A 27730-nucleotide genomic window follows, 5' to 3' on the forward strand; every position below is an offset into this window, starting at 1 on the left:
CTTCATCTGGGAAATTTCACAAGAAAATGCTTGTATAGTCTCAACATAGAATTAGACTTACTGCTGCAGGTTATACAGAAATTAACAAGAGTTCTTGGATTCTGAAAAACAGGTACTGTGAGAGTTACACGGGTATATAAAAACTAATTTCAGAACTCCTCCGCTAATGACTTTATCTGCTTATCTATCTTGCACAAAAAACCAAGCCCAGGATTAAACTAGCAAGTGAACAGAGTTGGCATTACTTGTGCTAGAAGAAGGGTCAGAAATGGTATTCAGTAACAGCTTTCTAGAAGTTCAAAACAATCAGAATGCAAAAAGTACAGACGAAATTTAAAACTCCTACTTTTATAAGCTCCTTTTATCTATCGGGATTGAAAATTACTTTGTAAACCCTATGCTAAGCACATTAGCCCCTCTGAAATCAACACAAGGTCTCATGTGAGACCAGCCTCTGCAACCCTACTGCCAAGCCTGTGGCTTTCCTGGAGCCCGTTAGAGTCAGGGCTTCCCCCAGGAGATAAGCAGAAAAGGCTGCCTCCCCACTGCTGCCGAGAAGCCCTACACAATTCCTCCATTTGAGGTCCCCTGTGTTTTCACCAGCTCTTGAGGATCTGCAGCAAAAGTTGCTCGGCGGGGTACTGCTGGGGACGGTGCTGGTCTCAGGGAGCAAGGCAGCAGCCATGGGGCTGCTTTAGCTTCACCTCACTGCAAGAGGAGTACAGGACAGAGCAGAGCCAAGCTCCCAGCTCCCATTTGCCCAGGCAGCGTGAGGTGGTTAGTGCTAATGTTGTGCCAAAACTAAGTTTACACAATGGTTAATGAGACCCTTTCCCCTGACACATTCAGCAGCCTGAATGAAGATCTAATTTAGCAGCCTTGTTTAAGACACTCCAAGTCAAGACTGCTGGTTGCCGTTGTTCATTCTCAGCATGCTTTAGCGGAGGAATGAGGAAAAACATAGCGGTGCTGTAAGAAAAAAGTATGTAGTGTCTTTATTGAATAAAGAAATGGACCTTTCTTCAAAGTGTCTTTACATAACACACATGACAATTTTAGCATCACTTGTATAAATATATCAAAAGGAACAAACATTTTTGTAAAAAACAGTATTTTGGCTCAGTAAAATAAAACTTTCCTATCCCTAAAGGCAGGGATAATAAGTAGCAGTTTTTCATTCAATCTAGTCCAGTCAGCAAAAATAATTCAGGAGGCCCGAGGTGACTGGAACTCTGTTGGCTGGCCCACATACTGTGAGCTGTCAAGGTGGAAGCACAAAGTCAGTATTATACCCTATCCCTGAGAGTACAAATACCATACTTCCAGTATCTAGACTTCACATTTGATATAGGGATCTTCTTACAGAAGAGTTCTGTGACCAAACTACAGCTTCTGTCCTACTAAATTCTTTATCGACATGAACCATAACAATTAGCCTTGCTCAGATGGATCTCAGTAACTTCAGGTAGATCTCACGGCTCTTCTACCCTACAACAGGCTGTCACTGAACACACACCATATTTAAAAGTGGACTCTGTGCAACAGCTAAGTGAATGTGGTTGTTCATGACCAGAACTAATCCTCCCTCGACACTTCTGTCTTTGACTAAAACACAGAATGAGAACAGAATATAAGCATGTGCATTATTCTATACATACATAACATTCATCAATAAAACTCCAGTACCATAACACTTTGAAATAGCCTGGTATTTCAAATGCACTTTTTTTCCCTCCTATCCTGAAATAAAAAGATTTTTATTCCATTCTGACCAAACACACACGCAACTCACGAAGTTCAAAAGTCACTGTCTCTCAGAAGCAGGTTTCAAGTTTCCACCATACACAGAGGTAACTAAAGCACTTTAGGTGGGAGAGGAACCTATTTCCATTTGTTTTGTAACTTATTGGGCAGAAGACAAGGGTCACACCATCCCACGTTCACTGGGAAGTTCTTCCATGAGATGGCACCTCACACTACAGTTTTGTTTGCTTGAGGATGGAGGCATAAGATAAATGCTTGAGCCATGAAAGAAGAAAAAGCCAACACTGAAGCATCACAGTGAGTAGACAAATTCTGAAGGATGCAGAACATGAGTTTTTTCAGATGAAAAAGTGGAGCTATCAAAGGACCAACTCAAAGGGAGAATTTCTGCCTAATACTGTATTAGCAACAGCCTTCAGGGACTGCTTGGGATGTGATGGAGTTTTGCAATAGTAAGTTGCTTCTTCCAAGATAAGGGAGCTGCACGGAAAAAGCTAGATTGGAGTTTGAATGGTAGAACAAAAGGTGCTGCAAGAGAGAAGCCGATAGGACACACATAGGAATTCAGAGTTGCAATCAGCAGTTAAAGGCAGTAACAGTCAAATTCTGAAGCTTCCACATACAACTAGATCTCATAACTTAAAAATCTAACTTTCAAGGACAGACTGAAAAGCACAGGAAATTTGGCTCTCACATCTCCCGACTCATTCAGCCCCTGTCAAATTCAGTACACAGTCACCTCAGATTCCTTACATCATCAGGGCAGGGGGAGCGCAGTAAAGCAAGCAAGGGGGAACACAGGGCATCTCTCCCTCTCACTTTAACTAAAGTACTGAGCAACAATGCTATTTTCTAAACACATCTGGAGCCAAAAGGCATGGTTCTACCACCCCTTTTCATCCCCCATTGCACTCTGAACCCTCCAGGAACCAGATAAAACTCACTAAGCTCCAAGAAAACTATCCCAGGGAAAAAGAGTGATTTCTCTCATGTCTGTTCAGCCACCTTCAGCTTTCAGAGTTGACAAAGGCTAAAACAAGCACCCTGGCTGGGAACAGGAGGGAAGACCTGTTCTCCTTCAGCAACAGCGACCCATGAGAAGTGGGTGCCCTGAAGCCCCTTGATCTGGTCTTTAAGGTAAGGCAGATGAAGCCAGCCATTCTGTACTGCCCATGAGAGAGTCTGTGTCATTAGCTCATTGTTCCACTTGGGTAAAATAAGAACAAATATATTCAGTTATTTAACTGGGGAAAAAGATTCCCTGGAGATTAATTTTTTTGATTCAGTACTGCATTACAATGGTATATTTCTGATGTCTGCATGGGACAAGTGACTAAATGGTACAGTTCTTTAAAACAGAAAAAAGATCACAGAAGGGTATTTATGCTTTGTCAGGTTCAATAGCACTTTCGGGGGGCTAAGATTGTTTCTTACCTTTTGAACAGTAACACACTGGTGCAGTAACACGGGGGATTTATCTTTCAGCAAACTGTATAAGGCAAGTAATAAACTTGTAACAAAGAAAAGTTTTGTGTCATTTCATTAAAAAAATAAAATAAAAACGTACTGGCATCAACCACGCCCATTACGTAATATCACAATTATAATTACCATAGTTCCCTTCATATTCAACCTTTAATTGCAAACCCCAACTTCTCTGGGGTTTTGATAAGGGGTTTTTTTTTCCCTTCCATTTTTAATACCAAAAGAATTCCATCAAATCACAGTGCAATTCTTGGAAAAGTCCTCATGTACTTCCTACATGGTTTCCATGTCATCACTATGCTATTGATGACATTTCAAGGCATTCTGTTGATCTGGCCGGAAGAAAACGATTCACATCTGTAGATGAAGTTGTAGTACCATCAATCCAAAAAAATTGGACAAGATGGTTGGCACAAAACAGATACATATGACCTTCAATCATTCCATCACCAACCACATGAACTGAATTAGTTATTAAGTGTCATTTTTCTTTTGTTATTTAGGGAGAATTAAAGTCCTTTGGTAACAAATGCAATCCTGATGAAGATCCATTTTTTCTGGATGGCATGTGGTAGCGCACTTTCTTCCAGAATCTGGTACTTGCTGAGTGAGACCTTTCTGAGAAGTCTCCATTCCATCGGATAGCCCCATGCTTTTGCTTAATATATTTGATGGATTCTGGCATGGCTGCATAATCGTGTATTTTTTCAAGTTCAATAAGAATTACTTTAATGCTGTCTTGAATAAGGGCATTATACATGGCTAGCTGCTTTTCAGATGCATCTTCTAGAATACTGTAACACGAAGGTTCTGGTACTAAGACAATTATCACTCTTCTACTTTGACGGATTTTTTCATCAGCGACGCTGATCACAGCTGTAGAGAAAAACGTTGTGCAAAATTAAGGCTGTATGTTTCTATTTTTTGTTACCAGCATCTTGCAGCTGGTTCATTCACTGCTTGATAGTTTAGGCCCATACACTTTACCTCACAAATAGGGACAGGATAAGAGCATGCAAGCAGTTACGTTGGCCAGGCCAACAAGTAGACGTTTGGCCAATGCAACACAATCTGACCCCATCAGACTGCATGTCTATATTCTTGTTTTGCATAAACAGAGAAAAGTTATCATCTACCTACTACTAATCTTGCTAATGCCATTTTATTACTGTCATAGGTGCAACTGCTAAAACACAAGTTCCAAAACCACAGGCCTAGGTAAAACTATGACCTTTTTCCTTGAACAGCTTGCTCTGATATGTTTAACTGTTTAACCATTTTTTGTTACAGGTAAGTGGAAGAGAAAGCAAAGAATCATCACTTCAATGGTGTTCCATACAACTAGTTCCAAAACAGCAAAACAAGGTAAATACCACACAAAAAACATATGGGTTAACCCTGAGAATAGATGATTGCGTTTTTTCAAGCTGGAAAAATAAAGCAGCACTTTAGATTCTACTTTGTAGGGAATGCTTCCTTCTCAAACCACCGCCAAAGGCCTTAGATGTAAAAAGAAAATAAAAAGAAAATCCATATACAACCTCATGTAGGTTAGTTCACAATTCTTTTTTTTTTTTTTTTTAAAACAAACTTCTATTTAGGGCCTGCTCTGCAAATTTAAAAAGATAATACTGAGACTGAATAAAGTCACAAGACCAGGAAGGATTCAGACTTTCACCATTTCACCCCACATAAGCAGTCGATGGGACAGACACTGCAATTTTCAGTGTCCGATGCTAGAAATTTCAATTTGATGCACACATAGGAAACCTCCACAAGGTTTTTAAAGCCTTGCAAGAAAGGCAATGCTTTGTAAGAACCTTCACTAGGGACAAGTAATCTTTGATACAGCTGATCACTCCAGATAACTTAGTGTTGCTTTGTATTCTTTTTCTTCCACCTGCACTATCTAAGCATCCATTATACCCTTTATTGCATCCTGCTGTTTTGACAGCAATTTTTAGAACAAATGAAAACGAAACAGTAGAGACGTCATACTGTCAAATGGCACCTCAAAGCAACAGGCTCTTTTCACACCACTCACAAGATCTTCTTTTCCATGTTTCCTGCCATTAGTCATTATTCACAGCCACAATTGCAAGTCCTTTTCCCCTCAGCATCTTTCCATCTCCAGATGTCTAGACTAGCCAGGTATTGAAAAAAACCCAACACCTGGAAGAGCTAAATGATGACAAGAGAAAGTCTGACATAAACAGATTCATGAGAGCACCCAGTGCTGTGTTGCTCATTCTCCATCAAAGAGAATAAGAAAATCATAGCTCATTCAATGGTAGGAGATACTTAGAATCACATCTGGTTGATTGTCTGTTTCTGAGTTGTATTTGCAGCTGCCAGTGAGAAAACTCAAATGTAATTTGTCTTCAGAGAGCTTACCTTCTCCTGGTAAATCATCCCTCCCAAATATGAAGAGTTTATATCCACACTGTCTTTCTAAGACCTCTGGCAGTATCTTCAGAGCAAAAATATATGATGAATACAAGCAGCTCTCTCCGTTCTTTGGATACAGAACGTAAGCATCATAGATCTTCCCATCTGAAACTAAAGGGTGAGAAATAAGAGTAATATAAAAATGTATTCTAAAGACAGTAAAGCAAGAAAGCAAACAAATAAGTCTCTAAACTCTGGGGTTTTTTTCACTTGAATCATTGGTCCTAATACTGCTATTATCTAAGCACGTATAATTATACTAAGCCTGAAATATTTGTGGAATCAAGCCTTCTAGAATTCAGTATTCAGGATCTGAATAGGCAAAAGATACCTGCAAAATCAAGTAGGTTTGAATATTCTTTTTTGAACTCTAAATAAAAAAAATGCTATCACTGAGTTATCTGGAAAATACTGGTTCCAGTAGTACAACTGAAACCCTAAAAAGTCCAGCTGCCATATAGCTCATAGGTCTTTTTTTGTAACCTGGAATGTCAAAACACAGCAACCATTTAGACATGAAAACAAAAACAAAGTATTTGGCAAATTTCAAGTTCTGAATTGTATTAGACATTTTGGAACAAACTTTTCAGAAAGACTAAATTTTAAAGACTTCAAAGAAATCTAACAGAACCTCAGTACCTCTAGAAAATATTTTGTTTCTCTAGCCATGCACCTCCTCTCAGATGCTTGGAATGACCCATATTTCAGCATACTCTCACAGACAGCACTCCTAGCAACATTTTTCTGAATGCCAGGAATTTACAGAAAATAAGATAATCAATAGTGCCTTCAAATGGAAAACAAAAGAAAATGAGATTTGTCCTGGTTCATTTTTGGCAAATAAAAAATACCAAACAATTCCACTGTATTACTCCTTTCTGTAAGAACAGTAATTAAAAGAAATCTGAACAACTGCTGTCAGAACAGCATTCAAACCACTGAAGTGGGTCTTCAGGGAAAGGAACAATAGTACTGGATTCCTGCAAAGTTGCTGATTTTTCCCCTGTAGATGCTTTTGTTATCTGAAGTAATTCTAAACATCCTAAAAACAAGCTATCCTTTCAGAACTCTCAAGGAAGACCAACCATATTCCATGAGGTTAACTCATTGCTTTGCCAGGGAAGGTGGAGGCTCATTACAGCGCACAGCACTGTTACACAAACATACCTTTTTTACCGAGGAAGGGATGGCAGGAGTCCCGATACCAAAGCACAATATCAATTCTGAAGATCTTGTAGATAAAGAGAGTAAAAAATACTAAAAACACCAAAGAAACTCCCGCTCCAATTAAGTAACCCTGAATGTTCCGAGCTGTAGTAGAATTAAATAAGAAGAGGGAAAAAAAACCAAAAACAAAACACAGTTATACACTAGAACCAAAGAAAGACAAAAGAGATGTTCAGAATCGTTCAGTCATTAAAGTATTTTTTTAAAGGAATTAATGTATAGGACTGAATTTTTTCGTGTATGCTTTCTGCAAATACTATTATTTGATAAGTCTGCTTTATTCTTTCAGAGAAAAGATATATGTGACAAATAAGGCTACTCTTCAGCTGAAACACCAAAATACTGATGTATATTCTAGTGCAGCAGTAGAATGAGAATTCTTGTACAAAATTTTATCAGTCAGAAAGCAAGAAGGTTGGAGGTGGGGAAGTGATTTCCTGGCCATGCTGTTCTCCCCAGAAAAAACAGCTTTCCGTTGCCTCTAACCTCTTTGAAGATCTGTCATTGAACCTACTAATTTGTTGTCCTTAACAGATCTGTTGTCCTTAAAACATACACCTTCCACAAACTGAATCTTTTAATTCACACATATTAAAGGACTTCTGAGGTTAAATCCTACCCTGACAACCTTTATGAAGAACTTAGGCAACAAGCTAGAGCTCAGATCCACCTTCAGTCAATTATTTGTTTACAATGTGGCCAGTTAAAGTTCGAGAATAACAGTTGTCAAAGGACTGGCTCACAGTTGACAAAGCCAGCTCAATACAAGCTCAATAGACCAGAAGCTCTTCTGCAGCTAAATTAAAATTAAAAATGGGCACTTTTAACATCTGATATCTGGTTTTAAACAAAAATAGCTAATTTCTTCAGCCTTGCATTTGAGTTCTTAAAGCTAGCCTTACCTTTAACTTAACCTACTAAAAAGAAAATTTCATGCTGGTCAGCAATAGGTCAAACTTATCCTTGTTTCTGAGTGCAAGAGTGGGGTCTTCAACAAGTGTCAAGATGCCCCCAATCAATATGCATGAACCTATCTAGAAGGTGATAACACAGTGCATTTATCAGTAATGGGAAGTCCACAACCTTTCCAAGCAATCTATTTCATTCTTTCACTAACATCACTGTTAAGAGTTTCTCCTACTTTATAGATATATTTTTTTTCTTTCTCCTGGCAATCTGAACCCATTATTTGTTACTGAGTGGACAACCAGGTCTACATATACATTCATGTCCTTTTGACAGTCTGTTCCACACTTAGTTATGTCTTCCCCTCAGCTCTTTCAGAGATTTGGCCATTTTCACTGCTCTCCTAGACACATGATCTCCTCTGATCCACATGCTTCTTTAAGTACAAGTGTGTAAAATGAAGCACAGTATTCCACTGAGGTCTCATAACTTGCTTCAAATCAATTGAAGTCTTTCATTAATGTTTCTTAAAACACCGAATGAGGGAAGACAAAGCTCTTTTTCTTTAATTTTGCTTAGAATATATTAAAAAAAAAATCACAACAAAAGGTATTGAGCTGCACTGCCCACTTGCATAATGGTGCATCACAGAACTCTAGCTCTAAGTAGGGTGTTGTCAAACTGAGAAGCAAGCGTCATTTATCACCATTTTATCAGGATGAGATCTCTTACCTGGGCGTTCCAGTTTGATGTAGGCTGAAAAATGCTGAGAGCCATATATAAAGTGACAGAAAAATTTATAAGCATAATCCTTTATTTCCACTTTTGAAATGTTAAACTTTGTTCCAGATACAACAAGTCCATGAGGCATCCCCTCTCTGTCATCAAAAAAAGGGTAAAAAGGAAAATCTGTAGAGAAACTGAAATATCAGTGCTTAATATGAGATAGGTTCATCTATCCACAAATACAAGAGCATTCATTTTTTACCTCTGTAAACCCAAGAAGCCAGTAAAGCACAGTAAATATCACCCCTGTAACAAACAGCTTCATGACCAGAGGTGACGCGGCATTTTCCATGCACATTGGGTTGTTGGGTTTTTATGCCGGGTCGTTCAGAGTGCACCATTAGCAGTTTTGCAGATGGTACAAAGCTCAAAGGAACGGCTGATACACCAGAGGGTCATACTGCCATGCAGAGGAACATTGATAGGCTGAAGAAATGGACTGACAGGAACCGAATAAATCTCAAAGCAAAATGCAAATTCTGCACCTGAGGAGGAATAACCAGTCCCCAGGAATCCTGGACTGCATTAAGAAGAGTGCTGCCAGCAGGTCGAGGGAGATGATCCTTCCTCTCTACTCAGCACTGGTGAGATCACTCCTGGAGTAGTGGGGCTAGTTCTGGGGTCCCCAGTACAAAAGATGTACTAGGGACCAGTACATGTGAAAATGAGGAAGGGAGCACAGCACCTGTCATATGAGAGAGCAGGGACTGTTCAGCCTAGAGAAGAGAAGGCTCGGGAGCAGGGCACAGATCTTACTAATGTGTGTAAATACCTGGCTAGAGGGGTGAAGGAGCCAGGCTCCTTTCCGTAGTGCCCACTGACAGCTGAACACTTTCACTGTCAGGGTGGGCAAACACTGGAACAGGTTGCGCAGAGAAGTTGTGAAGTCTCCACCTGTGGAGATATTCAAAACCCAGCTGGACACAGCCCTGAGCAACCTGCTTTATCTGACTCTGCTTGAGCAGGGGGGGGTTGGACTGGACAATCTCAAGAGGTCTCTTCCAACCTAAATGATTCTGTGAACAAAAGACTATTCCAGGATTGTTTATACTAAAGATGAAGCAGAGAGCTTTCTAAGGATACTAACAGACTGACCAAGCCCACATTGTCCACAGTCAATGGCACCAACCAACTTGGGAAATAATGATGAACAAAATCCACAAAAGCTGGGTGACCCTGGTGTCAAATGACAACAAACATGGTGATACTGTCTTCATATCTGATATCTCTTGCCACAAGAAGCCTGGAGATGTAATATGCTATCCTGCTAAATACGGTTCTGCTCTAAGGTAGATTTAAAAGTATAAAATGGGAGGGGCCACAGTAGGAAGGTACCTACAAACTGGCATCCTACTCTATGTACTAAAGTGATGTCACCTGGAGTACTTAGGAAAACTAATTTTGCAGAACATCCTGAAGAACCAGTTTCTATTACATAAATAATTGCCAGCAATTTCTGTCATGGGATGCCATTACAAACCTCATCATTTTGTAACATGTTCAGATTTGTTCTAGTAAATTTTAACTTTCTTCCCAGCAGAGAAAGAGTTACCTCCCAGGTGTAAGCCTCAAGTCCATAATGTTGGCCATGCCTACAATGTGGTTTTCTACTAGCAAATGCTCCACAAATTTAATTGCTGAGAAATTGCTACTGTTTTTAAAAATAAAACATTATTATTGCAATTAATTTAGTTTTTCTCTGATACTGGCTAACTTGCTTTGAACTATTAATCCTAATTAGCACTTGCACAGGATGTATTTTGCACATCTCCATCTCTGGCATAGGAAAATTATCAGGCAAGGTAGCGATTAGAAATGGAGATCGCTTCCAAGCAAGCCAAAAATTTTCAAGATAATTGCTTTGAATTAAATATATTAAATGCTTTTCAGGAAGACGTGTTTAATAGCAGCACCAAGTTGGTTTCAGGAGCTGCAGTTATTAAAACTTTAAACATAGCTACACAAAGTTGCACATGTGTCTAAACTGGTGACGCTGAGAAACTTCATGCCCTAAAGAATAACGGACTTAGTTGTGCCTTAGAGACCACAAGCTGAGGCCTGAATATTTATAGACAAACAACCAAGTATATAATGAAAGTAATAATTCCCGCTAAAGGAACTTGGGGACAAAGTGGAAATACGACTGCTTCTGGAAGCCAGACACAGATGAATGAAAAAGGTAATTTTAAAAGCAGTCTGTGACGTAACTCTCTAGCCATACTTTGCACTCATGATGGCACTTGGTGGAGACGGCAATGCTTCTGCATGAGTGTGAACTGACCAGCTAAGATTATTTTTTTTATTAATTTCTTCTTTGCAGCACATTTTAAGGGTTATATTGACAGCGGTGATTGATAAAATGACAAAGCAAACAGTACATCCACACTCTGCCACAGCATAGACCAGTCGCTGAATAACAAAGGTCCCACTCTTTTGAACAAATTGCTGGTTTTATCAGCCTAATTTGTGTTTAATTTTCCTGAACATAAAAAAAGCCCCTAAATGTCCTGTAACAAGAGCTTCTGCTTTGTGTTCTTGAGGATTAGCAGCTGTTGCCTGTATGTAGAAAAGGACCAACTTCACAAATAAAAATAAGCTGGGTGATTATTTTTTTTTGGAACAATCTATCCTTCCCATATTAATGATAGATGGCAGACTTTATTAGCAAAAAGGATTGCAGAAGAACAAATGCATAAATAAGCCTTACAAAATTATATTTCACAACAGCATTATAAAAAGCTACATATAACTGTTTCATTACACTTGTATCAGACATCAATATTTCTAATAAAATGTTTGTGTTTTTTTTTAAACCAAGCAATAAGAATATAATGTACTTGATGCAGACTTCTAATCGGTCTTTTCATAACTACTGACATTTGACTAGTAGTCAACTTGCTGGTGAATTCGCTGCAAATTACTGCAGATTACTTCACCTACAAATGCACTTACAATTCAATGTATAAGGATACTTACTCATAGAACTGTTCCCTGTAGGAGCTGTCAAAGCTATCAACATCCTCATCATTAACTTGCCAGAATGGAATAAAGCCATTTATGCCACTTGATACATTACATTCCATAACTACATGAGAGCCTACAAAAAAAAAATTAAATACAGCAGTTGAAAGTCTTGTAACAGAAGCAGGATCAAGTGACTGGAGAACAGCTGGGAAAAGGAGGGATATGTAAAACCCCACTTACCTTACAAAAAGCAGAGTCCTTAAACCTCATCCATCAGTAATCCATACTTGGGTGTCTCTGGTCTGGATATAAATTCCACCCCAAATGTAGGTGTCTTAAATGTTCATGTCTACATGTCAGCTAGATGTCTAAGCTAGTAACATCATTCAGCTTTGCTGAAGTCTACTCACATTAAAGTAGACACCTGGACCTTATCAACTGAATGACTCTCTAGACTCCACTGAAAGATCTCCAGGGCTCAAACCAAGTGCATGTACATAGTATGGTGACATCTGATATGCTCTCCAGCATCCAAGGCATCCATATGGAGCTGGCAGATAGAACTCCAGATCTTCAAGAAACCTGCACTGCTAGAGTAGACGGACCACCCAAAACAGGACTAGACATCCACATGTAGACAACTGAACTGATCCCCCATTGATTATAGCATGAATTAAGGACCCTAGCTCATATGCAAACACTCATGTGTAGACAACTACACCCTAGAGCTGAATCCCATTCTCAGTGACCACGCATATCTTTACTCCAGATCAGAGTCTTTGGCCAACACTGTCCACTGGGATGGTTTCAGGATACTCTCACACTCTGCTCCCAGAGCAAGCTCACCCGTCACTCAGCTCCATTGCCACCAAGAGTCCAGACCTTACAGAATGCCTCAGTATTAAGAAAGCAAACCAAGTTGCAGATTATATTTATTGCCATTGTACCTCAGAGAGCTCCACTTACAGGAAGGTAAGCAGCCTTCTTGGAGTCCTTTCCTTCTGTATTTTACCCATGGAAGTTATGATTTGATAGGAGAAGATGGGCTCTCAGTTCACCTATGTAAAGATTTCAGTGTTTCGTCTCCTAGAACCACATCAGATCTAGATGCTTCCACCAAGGGATAGTCTCTATCAAAAGTATGGAATAAACCTTTAGCTCACATGCAAAGCAGTAACTTGAACAAGAGTTCACACAGAAATTGCAGATACTCCCCAATCTCTTTCCTCATGTCCTTCCACAACAATAATGAATTTTTCTAAAGATGTGGTTTAGTGCATTGCACAGCTCTTCTAAAGGAAAAAAAAAACCTCAAATCTTCCATTTCCATACATTCACAAATGTACTGTTAAGTTTCTACACAAACTTCTCCTGCCATTTCTCATGCAAAAAGCTTACAGGCATTTTCATGCTCATGCAGGTGTTTCCAGATTCTGCCCCACAGCCAGGTATTTAATAGGAGCAAAGTTTTGTGGGGTTTTTTTGTTTGTTTGTTTGTTTTTTTCCCCAGCATCCCATTAAAGGAACCAGACAGAGAATACTACTTTTGAATGGCAGTGCAAAAAACCCAAACCCCAAACAAAGCAAAAAACTTCACCAACTTCCTTTAAATAGTCCCCCTGTAGTAGGGCATCATTTGTAGTTCTTCAGTAGCCACAATAATCCCACTTTGTGGGTGGAGGCTTTCTGTCTCCTAGTCTCACATGGGACTGCCTTCCTGCCTTCCTCATGTCTGTAAGGCAATCAAGGTTTGTTCATCTTAGCTGGCCTAAGGCATCCAATAATATATCAGCAACTTCTAATTAATGCCGTATCCAAGCCATAACAAATATGGACCAAAAGCTATTCTAAAATAAGGAGTCTAAAACAAGTTGTCCCATAACACATCTTAATATAGGCTGAGTCACAGGCAGCCCCTGGCCTAATAATTGCTCAATTCTCCATTTTCTCAGCAAGTACTATCAAGGATTAAGAAAAACCTAAAGGATATCTTCAGTAAATTAAAAAGCTTTTTAAGGGCCTGTGCAGATCAGGCTCCTTCTGAGTAGAGGCTGCATTGGTAAGAGTTTTTCTGAATTAAATGGGAAGTAATAACTAATTACCAGTCAGAACTGGGGATGAGACCTGTATGATGTTTTAGTGGGTGGGAGATACAGTACAGGGAAGCCCCACCATAATATTGGTTCAGTTCTTTCACAGTTACAATTACAAAGAAAAAGGAAAGTTTTCACACATAAAGATGAGGGTTGTGTGAGGTTTAAAAAAAAAAAAAAAAAAAGACTGTGGAAAGTCTCCCTATTTCAGCCTAAGATCTGGTGAACAAATTTCCTTATTAGTGAAAAAACACAAATACAGCTTCTTTTCAGGCATGTAATTATAATGAAGCCAGAGAAGATGCAATAACCAGAAAAGAAGCAGCTACTGAGCCATTATAAAGTATTTCCAACAGAAGTAAATAACCATCTGAAGACTGCAGGACTGTAAGTCTATAAAATAATACTGTTTGTATCAGAACCTGAATATTCCCACTGTTTAAAACGAAGCCTTCCGGACTTTGGAGGAACATGATTTCTATTAAAGCTCATTCATTATTCTGATTAATATCTACTGAACCTCACCAGAACCTGGCAAGTTCAGAATGAGGAATCTTTCACAAGCTGTTGAGGTCAAAAAAAAAAATAAAAATAAAAAATTCAAACAACCGAGACTCAGAACAACTGCAACAAAAAAAGTAACCCCAAACAAAATCAAACCGCAAAACCCAGCAGTACTTCAGTGTTGTTCAGTTTAACACCATATACTCAAAGTTAGGATTTGGGCCAGACGAGGTGTTTCACATCATGGGAAAAGAAGCTTGAAGCCTCAACATAAGAAAAGAACACCTGACATACACAGTAGTTACAAGCTCAAAGTCAGAAAAAGCAGAAGCAAAAGTAGCTGTGTTATGTGAGACTACCATCAGTGTGACATGAGTAAGAATAACCCACAATGCTCTGGCCTCAGCTCCCATGTGGTGCCAGAGCCCCAACACAAAGTTTCCTCAGAGCTTCTCTAATGATCTAGGTTGGTAACAATCCTTCCTTAAAAGATTACAAAACAGCTTAGATCCTGTACTAGCAAGTTCTAGGAAATAGCCAATCACACTTCTCCAAAATCAGTTAGATCCTGTACTAGGAAATAAGTCAGTCACACTTCTCCAAAATCAGTTAATGCCCTTTTTAATCAAATACTTTCTTTGAAAAAGTTCCCCTTGGTGCAAAAAAAGGAAAAAAAATTACAGTTCAAGCAGCTCCAAACCCATTCTTCTGGACTACATTAGTAGAACACAACTCTATCCAATATATGGTGCAATCTAAACATGTATATGTTTGCTTAGGAAAAAAACCTTCATACCATGTACTTGGTCCCTAGATTCACAGAATAATTGAGGCTGGAAGGGACTTTGGGAGGTCTCTAGCCCAACCTCCTGCTCAAAGGAGGGGCAGCTCTGAGGTCAGACCAGGCTGCTCAGAGCTTTATCCAGGCAGATTCCAAAACTTCTAAGGACAGAGATTTCACAGCTTCTCTGGGCAGCCTGCTGCACTGCATGACTGTCCTCACTGGGAAGAAATTATTCATTATATCCAGAATCCCTTATTTAAGAAATTTCCAAGATAAACAATACCAGGGATATCCATCAACTAGCAGCTCATTGTTTTATAAAAGATTAGTATCTGAAACCTTTTAATACCCTAGAACGAGGAACAAAATCCAGGTTGTGGAGGGGGAAGGGAGACAGGAAACATACAGGAGGAAAAACTACTGAACTGGTCAACTAGTAACTATCCTAACATGTTATATATATGTAACCATATTTCCACAGGTACTGAGGGTATGTCAAGACATAGACACTGAGAAGTGGTACAAAGGACAGATGGCAATAATTAAAAAAATAAATGCATCCCACCTGACACTGCTGGTCAAGAGACTCCAATCTTAGGCACCGTTACTCCCCCCTGCAAATTACTTGTGGGAATCATTCTATCATCTGTCTTCCAGATATCCTTAATTCACGTGCCTATCTCCCCGTCTTGCTTAAGTCAGTGGAAGGAACCGTTCATATGTTGTTTCAGAAAGACCATGAGCTTTTTACTGAGTGTTAATGAGTTCTTAAATAGTCACTACTTACCAAGTTCTACTTCAATTGTATTGTTCCTTGGATAAATAAACTCTGGTATCACCTGCAGTGGTCCTTCTAACAGAAACAAAGAGAAAAATATAATTTTCAGGCAAGAGCAGCTCTACAGCCTCCTTCAGCTGACAGTTTTACATGGGTTTGGTACTGCTGTAGTGCCCTACTTACTACCAGTTTCGTATTTACAACAGAAAATATAAGGTTTGCTGTATTCTATCCAAATTATTCTATTTTAGCTTCCATGTTAACAAAAGGCTTTAGTTTACACTAAAGATACTTAGAAAAAAAATCTCAAATTTACTGCCAGTTGATATAGAAGTAATACAAAACCAGAGAACAACAACAAAAGTAAAAGATGTGTTTAACTTCGTCAGAGATGGATAAGGAACAGAAAGGGGATTATATCAATGACCTCCTAGACCAGGTGACTATCTATTTAAGTAAAAGACTAAACAAGCACACACTTAAAACTGAGCTGCAATTGTATCATTCTGCACAATATAGACTTGCTGCTAACAACGCACTGTTCTTGTATCACCTATCTTAAGTCAGAATTTTGATTTAATCTAAAAAGATGGACACTACCTCCAGCCAACTTTCCTGATAGGACTGCTATCATGGTACTGGTCAGGTCATCAGCAATGCTGCCTACAAAGACGCAATCACAATGATTGCACCAATAACTGACAGTACTGGGAGACTGAAACAGCCAGTTCTGAGTCCTGTGTGCAGAAAAGCACAACCAAGTGCCAAGAGTAAGCCAATGCTTTCCAGAGGAAGATTTCTTAATTTTTATAGTATCTCCCTTCCCATCAATTGAGATTCCAGTGAACTTTGTAAGCAAGTTCACCAACAGGGCCACAAGCAGGTGTTTCACTGTGGTGGTCTCAGCAAAACTTCCTCTTTTTTTTTTTTCTTCATTTATTTAATTTAATGGTGCATTATTTGTTTTAGCAAAAAACCCACCCACACACTCCCCAGTAACCAGTGCTTCCTTCTAATTCTCATTCCTAACCCTGCATTCCTGTTTTCCCATGACAATTCTTTCCCAGAAGCAATGCTCAAGGGTATCAACATGCATTATTGTATTTTAATTTTACATTCAGGAAATAATTGAAGGTTTGCAAGTCTAATTCCACAGAGCTGAAAAGTAACATGCCAAATAGTTTATGCCTGCATACAAATACTTATAGTAAAGCCAAAATCAGTAGAGAATAACCTCAGTGCACTCACCTTTAACCTCTAGACTCATGGTTCGTGAAACATTATATTGTTTTCCCATATATGTGTATACCATACGGCATGTGTAGTTTCCTCTGTCTTGTACAGCTGCGTTGTAAATCAAGACAGCATTTTCACCCTCTGCCAAAAAAAGTCGTTTGTCTTCAAGAAATCCAGGCTTACACTCCTAAATATATCAAAAGTACCTGTGATTTAAGGGAACTAATAATCTGGTAATTAAGTAAGTTACTGAACTCTACTGATCATTAAAATACTTGCCAAATACTGATTAAAGCCATGATGCGAGTTCTTATCCAAGCATCACTACACTCTAACACGAGGCCTGATGATGTCTTGCCGCATTTGCACTTTTTAAAAATGACTGCAATCAGTCCTTTAAGTTTTCAAATGCTTTGTTTTAGTACACTGCCTTAATTTAATAACTTGACAGTCATCTGTCTCAGGTGTAATAAAAGTTACTGAGGCAGAGTTTCTGAGAATACGTGCCTCCATTCCTACTTCACTGAGACAAATGAGAACTGCTGTAGCAGTGCCTCATGCTGTTGGGTGTATTACCATTTCTGTGGCAATACAAATACAGTGAAAAACTTCCTTCTCTTCCCTGACTTACAAGCGGCATAGGATCACTTAGTCTCAAAAGACGACTTACAGATGCAACACCAAGGTTATTTTACATGTACAGGCTCATGTAAATTACTTTAATACCAAAATCAGAATTAAAAATTGAATTATTTTAGAATTTCACATTAATGTGGACAAAACACACAGTTTTAAGGTTGCATAGTCTACAGAGTATTTTGGCAGAATCAGAGCAAGAAACATAAGAATATCACACCATGAACAACAGAAAGGAAAACCTTAATATTCTGCAAAACTTAAATAATTACACAGAGCCTTGTATTTAAGGAAACATTTTTCCTCATTGTATTTAAGGAAAAGTTTGCAAATTTCTTACCTACATAAAATAATCAAAGGATAAACTAGATTTTCACAAATCAAATCAAAACACATGGTTTTGACTCCAAAAAAACTTGTAATCCAAAAATGGACAACTTTTTCTAAAATATACCTCTCATACCTCCTTATACCTCCCCAATAGCATAGCAAGATAGATGCCTTACTCAAACTGTAAAGAAAATAAACCTTCCCTTCCAAAAGCTGCCTTTCACAGGTGCTTCATAACACATTCTAAATAAAATACTTCTTATCTTGTATATCTGAAATAGACATGCACAATACCTTATACCAGTGTACTTCAGGCTGACTATCTTCATCTGTAAAATGTTCTAGATCAGGGCATATAATCTTTCCAGCATTTGTGCTCGTCACTTTTTGTTCAAACTTCATTTTGCCATTAAAACACAAACCGTTATCATTCTCAAAAACGGTTAAATGTATAGTTTTTTTGTTCGAGTGGTTAAAGCTCCTGTAATTAGAACAGCAGACAAGTTAGGTCATTAACAATAAGGTTCCTTGCTCCCAGCAAGTCAGGGAGTTTATAGAGAGGGACTTCAGCACCTCCACCAGCGTTGCCTTCAACACCCCTGCTACATCTGCCCTAGCTCTTAAACACCACCCTCAGCTCCTCACCCCCTGTTCCAGACCAAGAGATGGGAATAAGCTCTGATTTTGTGTTGGGAGAAGTGGGGTCTGCTCTGGAAGCACCAGAAGCAATGCCAGGACTTCTCAGTTCTGACACTCTACAGAGCCCACAGCACCAATCCACCCTTGCCATTTTCAATTTGCCAACACACAGTAGTGCAGGGTAACCCAAAATATATTTGCACTGCAACACCCTTGGTGCCAAATGAACACAAGACAGGTTTGTCTCAGCACTCCTTGGAAGGACATATCAAGAAAAACAGGCTGTAAGAGACAGAGCTTTTGAATAACATATACATCAAGGTACAATATCGATGTGAAAGCACATCACACCAAGAGCTCACAAGAACCTGTGGTACAGTAGCTCTGCAGAGGAGAGACAGCACTAGAAACCAGAAGCTTATGCCAGAAGTAAAGGAATACTCTCTATTAAATCATTGGTGATCTCTTCATTTCTCAATGCTATGCTAAGGGAGAAGATTGCAGACGACTGAACAGCATGTTTTGACAGTCCTGGCTTCAACTTCTATATACTGTACCTTGACAAGTTCTGTAATTAAGGTTTAAGTGACTGGGGCATAAAATATAGCCTACGGTTAACACAACTGAACTTTTAGCAAGTTTTTTGTCCTGCTGACATTATGCAAGCCAAGCATGTGAGGTGCCCACAGGAACATATCTCACAGCCTGAGTTTCTAGAATGATAGCAAGAAAGACTAAATTAAAAATATTTAACTGGGTAGGCTTTGAAAGGATTACATTACTTCCAACTTCCAGGTTTAGTTTCATTAGTTTCATTTTCAACTCTGGAGCAGGAAGGTGCAAAGGCCTGCGACACTGGAAGTTTTTTCTGAACACTGTTACTACGTTTGCAACCCAAACTCCTTCAGCATAACATGTACCGTATGCACACCACTATGCATAACTACAGTCTACTAAAATTTGGGGTCACCCAAAAAGCCTGAGTTGACTCAGTGTGTTGTGGCAAGACCATGAGGAAATAAACAATTTTCCTGTGTCTTCCCAAAACTGATTTCTTGTTAAGCATACAGTGAATTTCAGTCATTATAAATTAAGATTTGACCACCTGAAGCAGTGAAGTCCAGTGCACTAATCAAGCTGTAAATAAAGCAAGAGTTTTAAAGTACTGAAGATGTGAAAAGAATCTATTCTTTTATTTCCTCTCTGTGCACTCTGATCTTTTGAGCAATACTGAGGACGCATTACTTTCACTGTCTCTAAACTGTCCAGCACTTTGCTTTGCTCTTCACATGCATTCCAATTTTTGACCAGTAACATCTGGCAATGTTTTAAAATAAAACATAAGAATGGTTTTCTGCCTTTTAATTTGTAAATTTCTAAAAGAATTCCCAAAAAGTTGCTACACTTTCCAGAAAGTCTGTATGTTGTGATACTGCATAAAATATAGTTTGCCTCTCTTGGATCCTTCTTCCATTTAACCTTGTCCACTGAAGAAACCAAAATGTTCTTCTGATCTGTCGGTATCAAACAGCAACCTGAACAAGAAGAAGCTGAAGCAGTTAAGACCTTCGCCTGTGACCTTACACTCCATCCAAAACAAACACAACAAACAACCCACACAGACCTTTGTTAATATTATCATGCTTTAAGACAAAGAGTCTTCTGTATGAACCACTTTTGCAATGCTACGGGGTAGGGGGAGAAGAAAGAGGCAGCATGCAGAAACAAAAAAAAGTGTGCTTTTAACTGATCTAAGCTCTCTACCCAAACTAAAAAATTCTGTACACTCAAGTTCCGCAAATATATTATCACACTAGTAAACACCAGCAACCCAGTTGTTACCCTCCTCCCTTCCTTACCTTACATCACATTCATAACGTCCAGAGTCTTCCAGCATTGCAGGAATAATCCAAAGCAAGCCCTCTCGCTGATGGATCCTGGCGTGTGTCTCTGTGGTTACTGGTGTAGGACTACCATTTTTATACCACGTCAGATTGTAATCAGAGTGAAGTCCTGGCAATGTAACTACTGGGCAACTAATAGCTATAGGCTCTCCAACAAGCACAAAGTGATCACAAATAATGCATTTTTCTATTTAAAAAAATAAGAAAAAAATTATCAGTGTTTTTAATCTGTATATTTTTATGTTTTAGAACTATATTAATACCCATTCCAAGCTACACAGATCTAGAAAATAAACTTACTGAAATAATTTAACACTAAAACTTTGCAAGGCTACCGTTTTTTGTTTAAGTACCTTCTGGCTGAGGATCTAAACCACACATTTTACAAAGCTTAAGCCACAGCCTCCCTCTATAAAGGTAGTCAGCCACAAGCACAGGTAAGCCTCAGTGCAACCTGGGTATAAGACGACACATGGGGTTCACCAGGCAAGACAAGCTTCACAACTCACCTGTCATGTCCTTTTTATTTGAACATGTTAGTACTTTTGCAGAATTATCAGATTCTTAAGGTAGATACTAGGCCATTATGACTGTGGGGTCAAAAACAAATTAGAGGTGGGACTGGGGAGGGAGGAATATATGGTTTTCAAACTGAAGCACAAGACAGTATGGAAGGAGATCAAGACCTTAACACATCAAAGAAGTCTGGGAACCAGCATGTCACAATACAAAGGAAATTTGGAGGGGCACAGTATTTACATTAAGAAGTCCTGACTATAATGTATTATTTCCTTCTACATTTGTGATTTCTGATATATTTATCCAGAAGGCCATGTAAATTATGAGCATTATTTTGAGTAACACGTAAAAGGTGAGCATACACAGAACTTTATATTATGGCTGTGTAACAAGTTGACAAGATGCAATCATGCAGCCTAGCAAGCAGTTTTTTAAACATCAGCCAAAAAATACCAGAGAAAGAAGGACAGATACTGCAAGAAGTCATCAAGAACCCAAATCTGCAAGTGAAAACTACTTGGAGAATACCAGTTTAGCACAGAGCAGGCCACCTGGCTATAAAGCAGATTTTAGGAGCTTCCAATCTTTGGCATGCATGTGCAACACTGAATTCCTATGAAAATGCAAAACATCTGACTGAACTGATTTTACAGATCTTGTTGAATGACCATATAAATACAAAGGTAGTGTATTCACTTTCAGAATAAAAAAAGTCTTCGGTAATCTTTCCAGTACCACCACCTTCCCCTATCACTTAACTTAAAGATTTCCAAGTAGGTCCCTATAGAGCTTAAATTGATTCAGTGACATTAACATTAGACTGCTTATGCCAAGAGCAGCAAGTCAAGCATCACTCATTTACGTAGCCCTAAATTTTATTGAAAAATTACATCTGCCACTAAAAACATTACTGATTAATTGCAAAGGAAACTGAGCCCTACTGCTCTGGGGACTAGAGCTACAGCATATCTCTTAAAGAAGGCATTTGACAGCTAAACTTAAGTCAGGGAAGCCAATCCCTTTGGACTTTCTTCATAGGAATCAGGGAGAGGCTAGTCAAATCCTCAGTACCCTAAATTTATGTGGCTAGATTTTAAAATAATTATGTCAATTTGTCCATTCCAACCCCAGTGCAAGTTTAATCCAAGAGGCATTCAGCATATCTTCAATATACTGAAGCAAAAACAAACCCCAAATCCACTATTTGCTTTCAGTAACTCATTTCTACTAAATACACACAACTCCTCTCTTGCAGGTTTTCTTTTTTTCAATGATATTTTCAGCAACATATTTAACTTACCAGCGCTGAACACAGGTATCAGTAGAATGAGATGACCAATGAGCAAAAATGTAGATGTCATCTTTTGCTGCAAAGAACAATTTTTTTTCCATTAGTGTGGTAAGAGTGTTCAAGTTGCACTGTCCTCTACACCCTGCATTGCTCTTTAAAAAAATCAGGAGAATCATTAGTCATCTTGAGGAGGGAAAAATGGGTTTGGTAATTTAGCCCCACCCTTTGAAGATTTCAACTACAGCAACTGTTAGCCTCCACAGAAGGCTGCTCAATTTTCAGGTTTCTATTGGAATTTTTCCAAATTTCTACTGGAATAACTCTTGCATAAAGTGTAATTTTCTTTTGTCAGCATAGTTAAGCCAAAAAAAAAAAATTTCCAACCCTTTAGCACAGACAAGTTATGCTAGCGTACAGTAAATTAAGCTATACTGTATAATTTAGAATAAGCTATTCCTGTTTCCACATGTTTACAAGAGACGCTGTCACAGAGATGTATGAGATTTTGTTCTTGGAACTGTTCTTGTGCAGTTGAGGCAGTGCTGCTTTTAAGAGCAAATCAGCTTGTAGTTCTTTGCAGGATGACAAGCACACTGTAATTCCAGTGTGATCTAGCACTTAAGATTGGCATCTAAAGTCAAATATGTGGAAACCGCAGCTAATATGAATTGCTGTGGTCAGACACAAAACAAAATGTTCAAGAACTGTAGGTTCACTACACACCTCAGGTCTTCTTTGCAGCTTTCAAAGACATGACTGAACAGACACTTGCTGCCCTCATGGCCCACGAGTGGCTTCCGTGAAACCTCTAAAGCTTAACCAAGTCCTGCTCCCCCCTCTCAGAGGCACCTTTTTCCTGACAAGATGTCACCAGAGCCCTTCCCAAGCCCTCTACTGTCAGCCAGCTGGCAAACGCTTAACCCCTTTCTCTTCTGACACCTCCTTGTAGGTTAAGGTCTGCATTTAGCTGTTTTGCCTTTCCTCAGTTCCTGAATATTTTGCATGCTGCTGCCTCTCACTCCAAAGCAATCTGGTTTCCCACACAGCAGTCTATTGCAAAACATTCATTGCACAGGTCCTAGTTATATTTGAGATGGTATTCCCTGAAAAACACACATAGCCTTGACTTACTTTTATATCCAATGTAGTTCACTTCAGTGACAAACAAGCCACAGCAGCTCCTTCTTTTGAAACATTTCATATGCAGAAGTGTTCCGGTAGCAGAGAGGGACACACAGAGCAGAGTTCAACACTTCAATATAACAGCCTCCAAGTATGCACTTCTTTTGAACAGTTGATCTGACAAAGCACTCATACCATAGCCGTTATTTAGTTGCCTTGCATGTGGTTTTCCTGTAATGTGGCAATAAGCCGATCATCATTCTTGGAGTTTCAGTTTACCTGTAAAGATTGGAGAAGAGGAGTGGAGAAGGGGAAAACAGGATTTTACAAAACACATCATTTGGATAGCAGCATACACATACCAAACTAAATCTTCTATAGATATCCTAAACGTACAGCAAAAGCATTCTCTGCCTACACAAGAGAGATGACCTAAACCAAAAGAGCAACCACAAAACTTGCAATGAAATTGACCAAGAATTCTAGCAAAGACCTTTGGAAAATGAAGTTTCTGTCAAAACCAAAATAACATTACACAGGTGTCAAGCAAGCAACAAAACCAGACATAAGTAGCCACTCTGTAAGTCAGATTTAACCACTAAAAGGAAACTAAGAATACTTAAATTTAGGGAAAGATAAGAATAACTAAGCAGTCAACAGGTTAAGCTTTACATTTTGTTCCCATTACTGGTCTCCAGTACCAAGGGTGGATGTCTTCCTAATATTGTATGCTAAAGCTCAACTTTTTTAAAGTTCTATTCTTTCAAAATTCACACACACACACCCCCCCTCAAATATTGCAATGGTAAAGCTTAAAAACTCTGGAAAGAAGGGAAGAAGCCTCTAGCTTTTGTAGTTGCAATACCTCACTGTATATTAACCATTTCTACTCTGGTCAGTATGGTTTCAAGTGACCACATAAGGTTTTTAGCCTTTTTCTTAAGCAGAATGTACAGAGAAACACTACCAAGATCCAGAAATATGCAGCAGCAAACATGTGGACCTGATTTAAGATACTGACATTCTGTTCCTTTCAGGATGTCCATCTTCACAGAATTTGCCCTTCTACTTGCCTTAGGCACAGTGCCAACTTTAAATGCCATAAGAACAGATTTAGAAACATTTTGGGTCCCCAAGTCTGCAGGCAGCAGAATTAGCAAACTTGTCCTTCAGGAAGCTGTGCAAAACACACAACTGTATTTTGTTTTCCAAATTTTCTGTCTCCAATTTTTAAAAGATTTTACTTGTAAATAATTTAGAAATACATGGGCATGACAGACCCTTGGAAAGGCCAACGCAATGAAAAAAACATTCAAAGAAGTAGCATGGAAAGCATCTAAGCCCCTCAATTGTGTATCAGCATGTCGCTGTTAATTTAAGTAGCTTTACAGTATTGATCACTGCCTATGGGGACTCATTACAGCAAAGGCGACCAACAGATCCTTAGCCTTTGAGCCATGCAGAAGAACACAAAAATTGTTGTTCAAAGGCAATTCACTATCATCTCTGTAAACAGCTTAATAGCATAGAGGTGTAAAGTGCCCCAATTTGGTAGCATACCTATATGAAAGCACTGCATTAACTTTTTAAGTAAAACTTCAATACATTTTCATTGAAATGCAGCTGGGAGGGTGTGGAGAACCAAATCCATGTACAGCCACTTGCTCCAGAGTGCAACCACTAAGACAAGTTTTAACCCACCACAATTCATAGAGTGCACACTTTATTCCTTGCTGTGCTTACTCCTGCTGACATGAGTAAGCTGTTAAGCTGCCTACTGGGGTACCAAAGAAAAGCAAGATAAAATTTCTAACAGACTATACCTTGTTTCAAGTCCACCACTTCCTCAAGGCCCCTACTTTCCTCGTTTCATGTTTCCATGTAATATGCGGAATATATAAACAAAACGCAGCTGATCATTTTACAGGGGCATGCATAAACGCAGAGTCACACAAAATGACGCACAAACACCCTCTAGAAGTAGATCTGGCTATCCACTGTGGTATTCTGACACTGAAATGATGACCACAAACTTTAGTCCTTAAATGCCTCCTTTCCAGACAATACTCCAAGTTGCAGGACTACAGAAAAGTCATACCTTTAAGGAAAGCCCATTATCTCAGACATTCTGTTGAAGCTACATCAAAATGAAGTCACAGAAATCAAAGAAGAATATCCACAAAGAAGCCTGCAATAGTTAAATCTTTATAAGCTAAATTCCAGTTCAACTTTGAGACAAAGTTAACCACTCTAAATCTGAATCAGAACAAAGTGTTTGTTACAGATACTGCCTCAGTTTTCACCAAAGCACAGAAGGGGGCAGGCAGGGGGAAATAAATATGGGTAAGTGTAGCTCTATATAACTGGCCACTACTGGCTGATTCTAATACAGTGGAGAGCTACTTAATAACACCTCCCATCAAAGCGGAGGCAATGAGAACATCCAAACGACCTCTAAAGGAGTGATCTTATCATATTCAAAGCAATTGAAAACAATACCTCCTTTCAGCAACGAGTGGAAGGAGCTCATTTTGCAGTCGGTGCTTTGAAGACTTTGTAAGTTATTTCAGCTCCTGATACCTGTCAATATAAAGCAATGTGGACTTCAGTGTGGAATATTTCTTATTTAAGTCCAAAGCACGTTATTACTTTTCCACTAACATTTTCAAAGAACAGTTAAGAGGCATTTAAAAAGACCAGCTGGGCTCATGCAGATAAAACCGTATGCATCAAAACCACAGGGATGCAAAGTATTAAAAAAATTAATGTATTGCTCTTGAGGAGAGAGGGAGGAAGTCAGCAATATTGTTTATAAAAAAAGTAATAACGGTTATTTCTCATTTAAGGAATAATTTAAAATATCTGATTTAAGGATTTTGCATTATAAAACAACTTGTGTGCAAGTTTGATGCCAGTTTCTCAGCTTTTACAGCACTTCAATTTCACAATCTACATGACAGGCAAGCGTGTTCATTTAGCAACTCCAACTTGTTTTTTGAGAATCCAAGCACACTCAAATGGTCCAAGTCAAACAAACGTGCAGTTGCCAAATGTATGAAGAAGAAAGCTACATCCCATCCAGCATTTTGCTCGAGTCCCTGATGAAAACTCTCGAAGAGCTGCTGCTGGAAACAGACTGGAACCTTGATTCAGCTCAGTAGCTTGCTTCTAACAGAGAGCTCCCTCCACCGAGCTGTGGCTCCCCAGGGTACTTGTGCCCAGCACCACCTCGGATGCGACCAGCACAGCCCCAGGACTGGCAGCACAGCTCCTCACTAGGTTTCAATACCAACATCTCTGCAGGCATCTCTTTCAACCAAAGCTTTGCTCGTGTCATCATACAAAACAGTTAAAAAAGAGCCCCTGTTTGATCACGGTTGTGCAACGAACAGTTTCTGTGGTGTTTTACCAGGTCAAGAAGATTTATGCCAGGCTTTATCCTGCTTCCTGTTACAAAAACTTTAAAAAATGTGGTAGCGTTAGGCACTCCTACAGTCTTCATTTTTGTTCCACGCTTTCTAACAGGGTTCGTATCGTGCAATACACAACGAGGAATCAGGCACAAATGCAAAATACAAAATTACTTCCAAGGAAGCTCTTCGGTGCCATAAAAAACTGGAAACCCGGCAACGCAGAAGTAGCGGGAAGGCGCAAACACACGGCGCATCAACAAACGGGCTCAGCACACGCCCGGCACTAACAGGAGCCCAGGGTCTGGGGTCTGGTCTGGGGCAAACCCCCAGCACTGCAGCCTACCTGCCCGCCGATCCCCGCCTCCGCCGCACCCCGCGCTGCCCAGCGCAAGGCGAACGGGGCACGGAGCGGCGGGAGACACGCAGGGGAGGAAAAGCCCAGCCGCCCGCCGCCCCCCCAGTCACGCCGGCGGCGCTGGAAGCCGAGCGGCGCCCCGGGAGGGAGCGAGGCCGCCGCCGCCCCCCCCCGCCGCCCTTACCTCACCTCCGTCCGCTTCCCTGCCCCGGCGGCCGGCCCAGCCCGCGGCACACGGCAGGCGGCAGAGCGGCAGGAGGCCCCGCCTCGGCCCGCCCAGCGACCGCCCCCGGCCCGCCCCACCGCCTGCGCCCCCCGGGAGGGCCGGCCCGCGTCCCGCTGGCGGCGGTGGGGCCCGGCCGGCTCCTTCACCCATCAGCGGGTGCTGAGTGTCTGTGGGGAGCCCAGCCGGGCGGCCAGACCCCACGGACCCCGACGGCGTGCGGGCACCGGGCTGCGGCGAGCTGGCCCTCGCGGCTGCCTTGGGGCATCTCCCCGCAGTTCGAGCCAACCCTGTTTTCTCCGGCATCGACCCACTTCCTTTAG

The 27730-nt window shown here is 40.0% G+C and overlaps 1 protein-coding gene across 10 annotated transcripts; it reads right to left on the reverse strand.

Moving 5' to 3' along the window:
* Window positions 1-977: 977 nt before the first annotated feature.
* Window positions 978-27454, reverse strand: LOC102060155 (interleukin-1 receptor type 1). Of its 10 annotated transcripts, none has more exons than XM_055701521.1 (15): window positions 27369-27454; window positions 25916-25996; window positions 25515-25604; window positions 25240-25429; window positions 23426-23695; window positions 22304-22370; window positions 20440-20671; window positions 18236-18422; window positions 16988-17162; window positions 15749-15814; window positions 11593-11713; window positions 8563-8750; window positions 6865-7008; window positions 5644-5808; window positions 978-4125 (listed from the first exon to the last, which is right to left on the reverse strand). In XM_055701521.1, the coding sequence occupies exons 6-15, from the start codon at window positions 22362-22364 to the stop codon at window positions 3749-3751; spliced, it is 1716 nt and encodes a 571-aa protein (XP_055557496.1). In that variant the 5' UTR covers window positions 22365-22370; window positions 23426-23695; window positions 25240-25429; window positions 25515-25604; window positions 25916-25996; window positions 27369-27454; the 3' UTR covers window positions 978-3748. The 10 variants fall into 10 exon arrangements, with proteins under 10 accessions (XP_055557496.1, XP_055557498.1, XP_055557500.1 ...); XM_055701523.1 differs by having other exon boundaries at window positions 27374-27427; XM_055701525.1 differs by lacking the exon at window positions 27369-27454 and adding an exon at window positions 26826-27154.
* Between the last annotated feature and the right edge of the window lie 276 nt (window positions 27455-27730).

This window comes from Falco cherrug, chromosome 2 (assembly GCF_023634085.1).
Source record: "Falco cherrug isolate bFalChe1 chromosome 2, bFalChe1.pri, whole genome shotgun sequence".
Classification (NCBI taxonomy): domain Eukaryota; kingdom Metazoa; phylum Chordata; class Aves; order Falconiformes; family Falconidae; genus Falco; species Falco cherrug.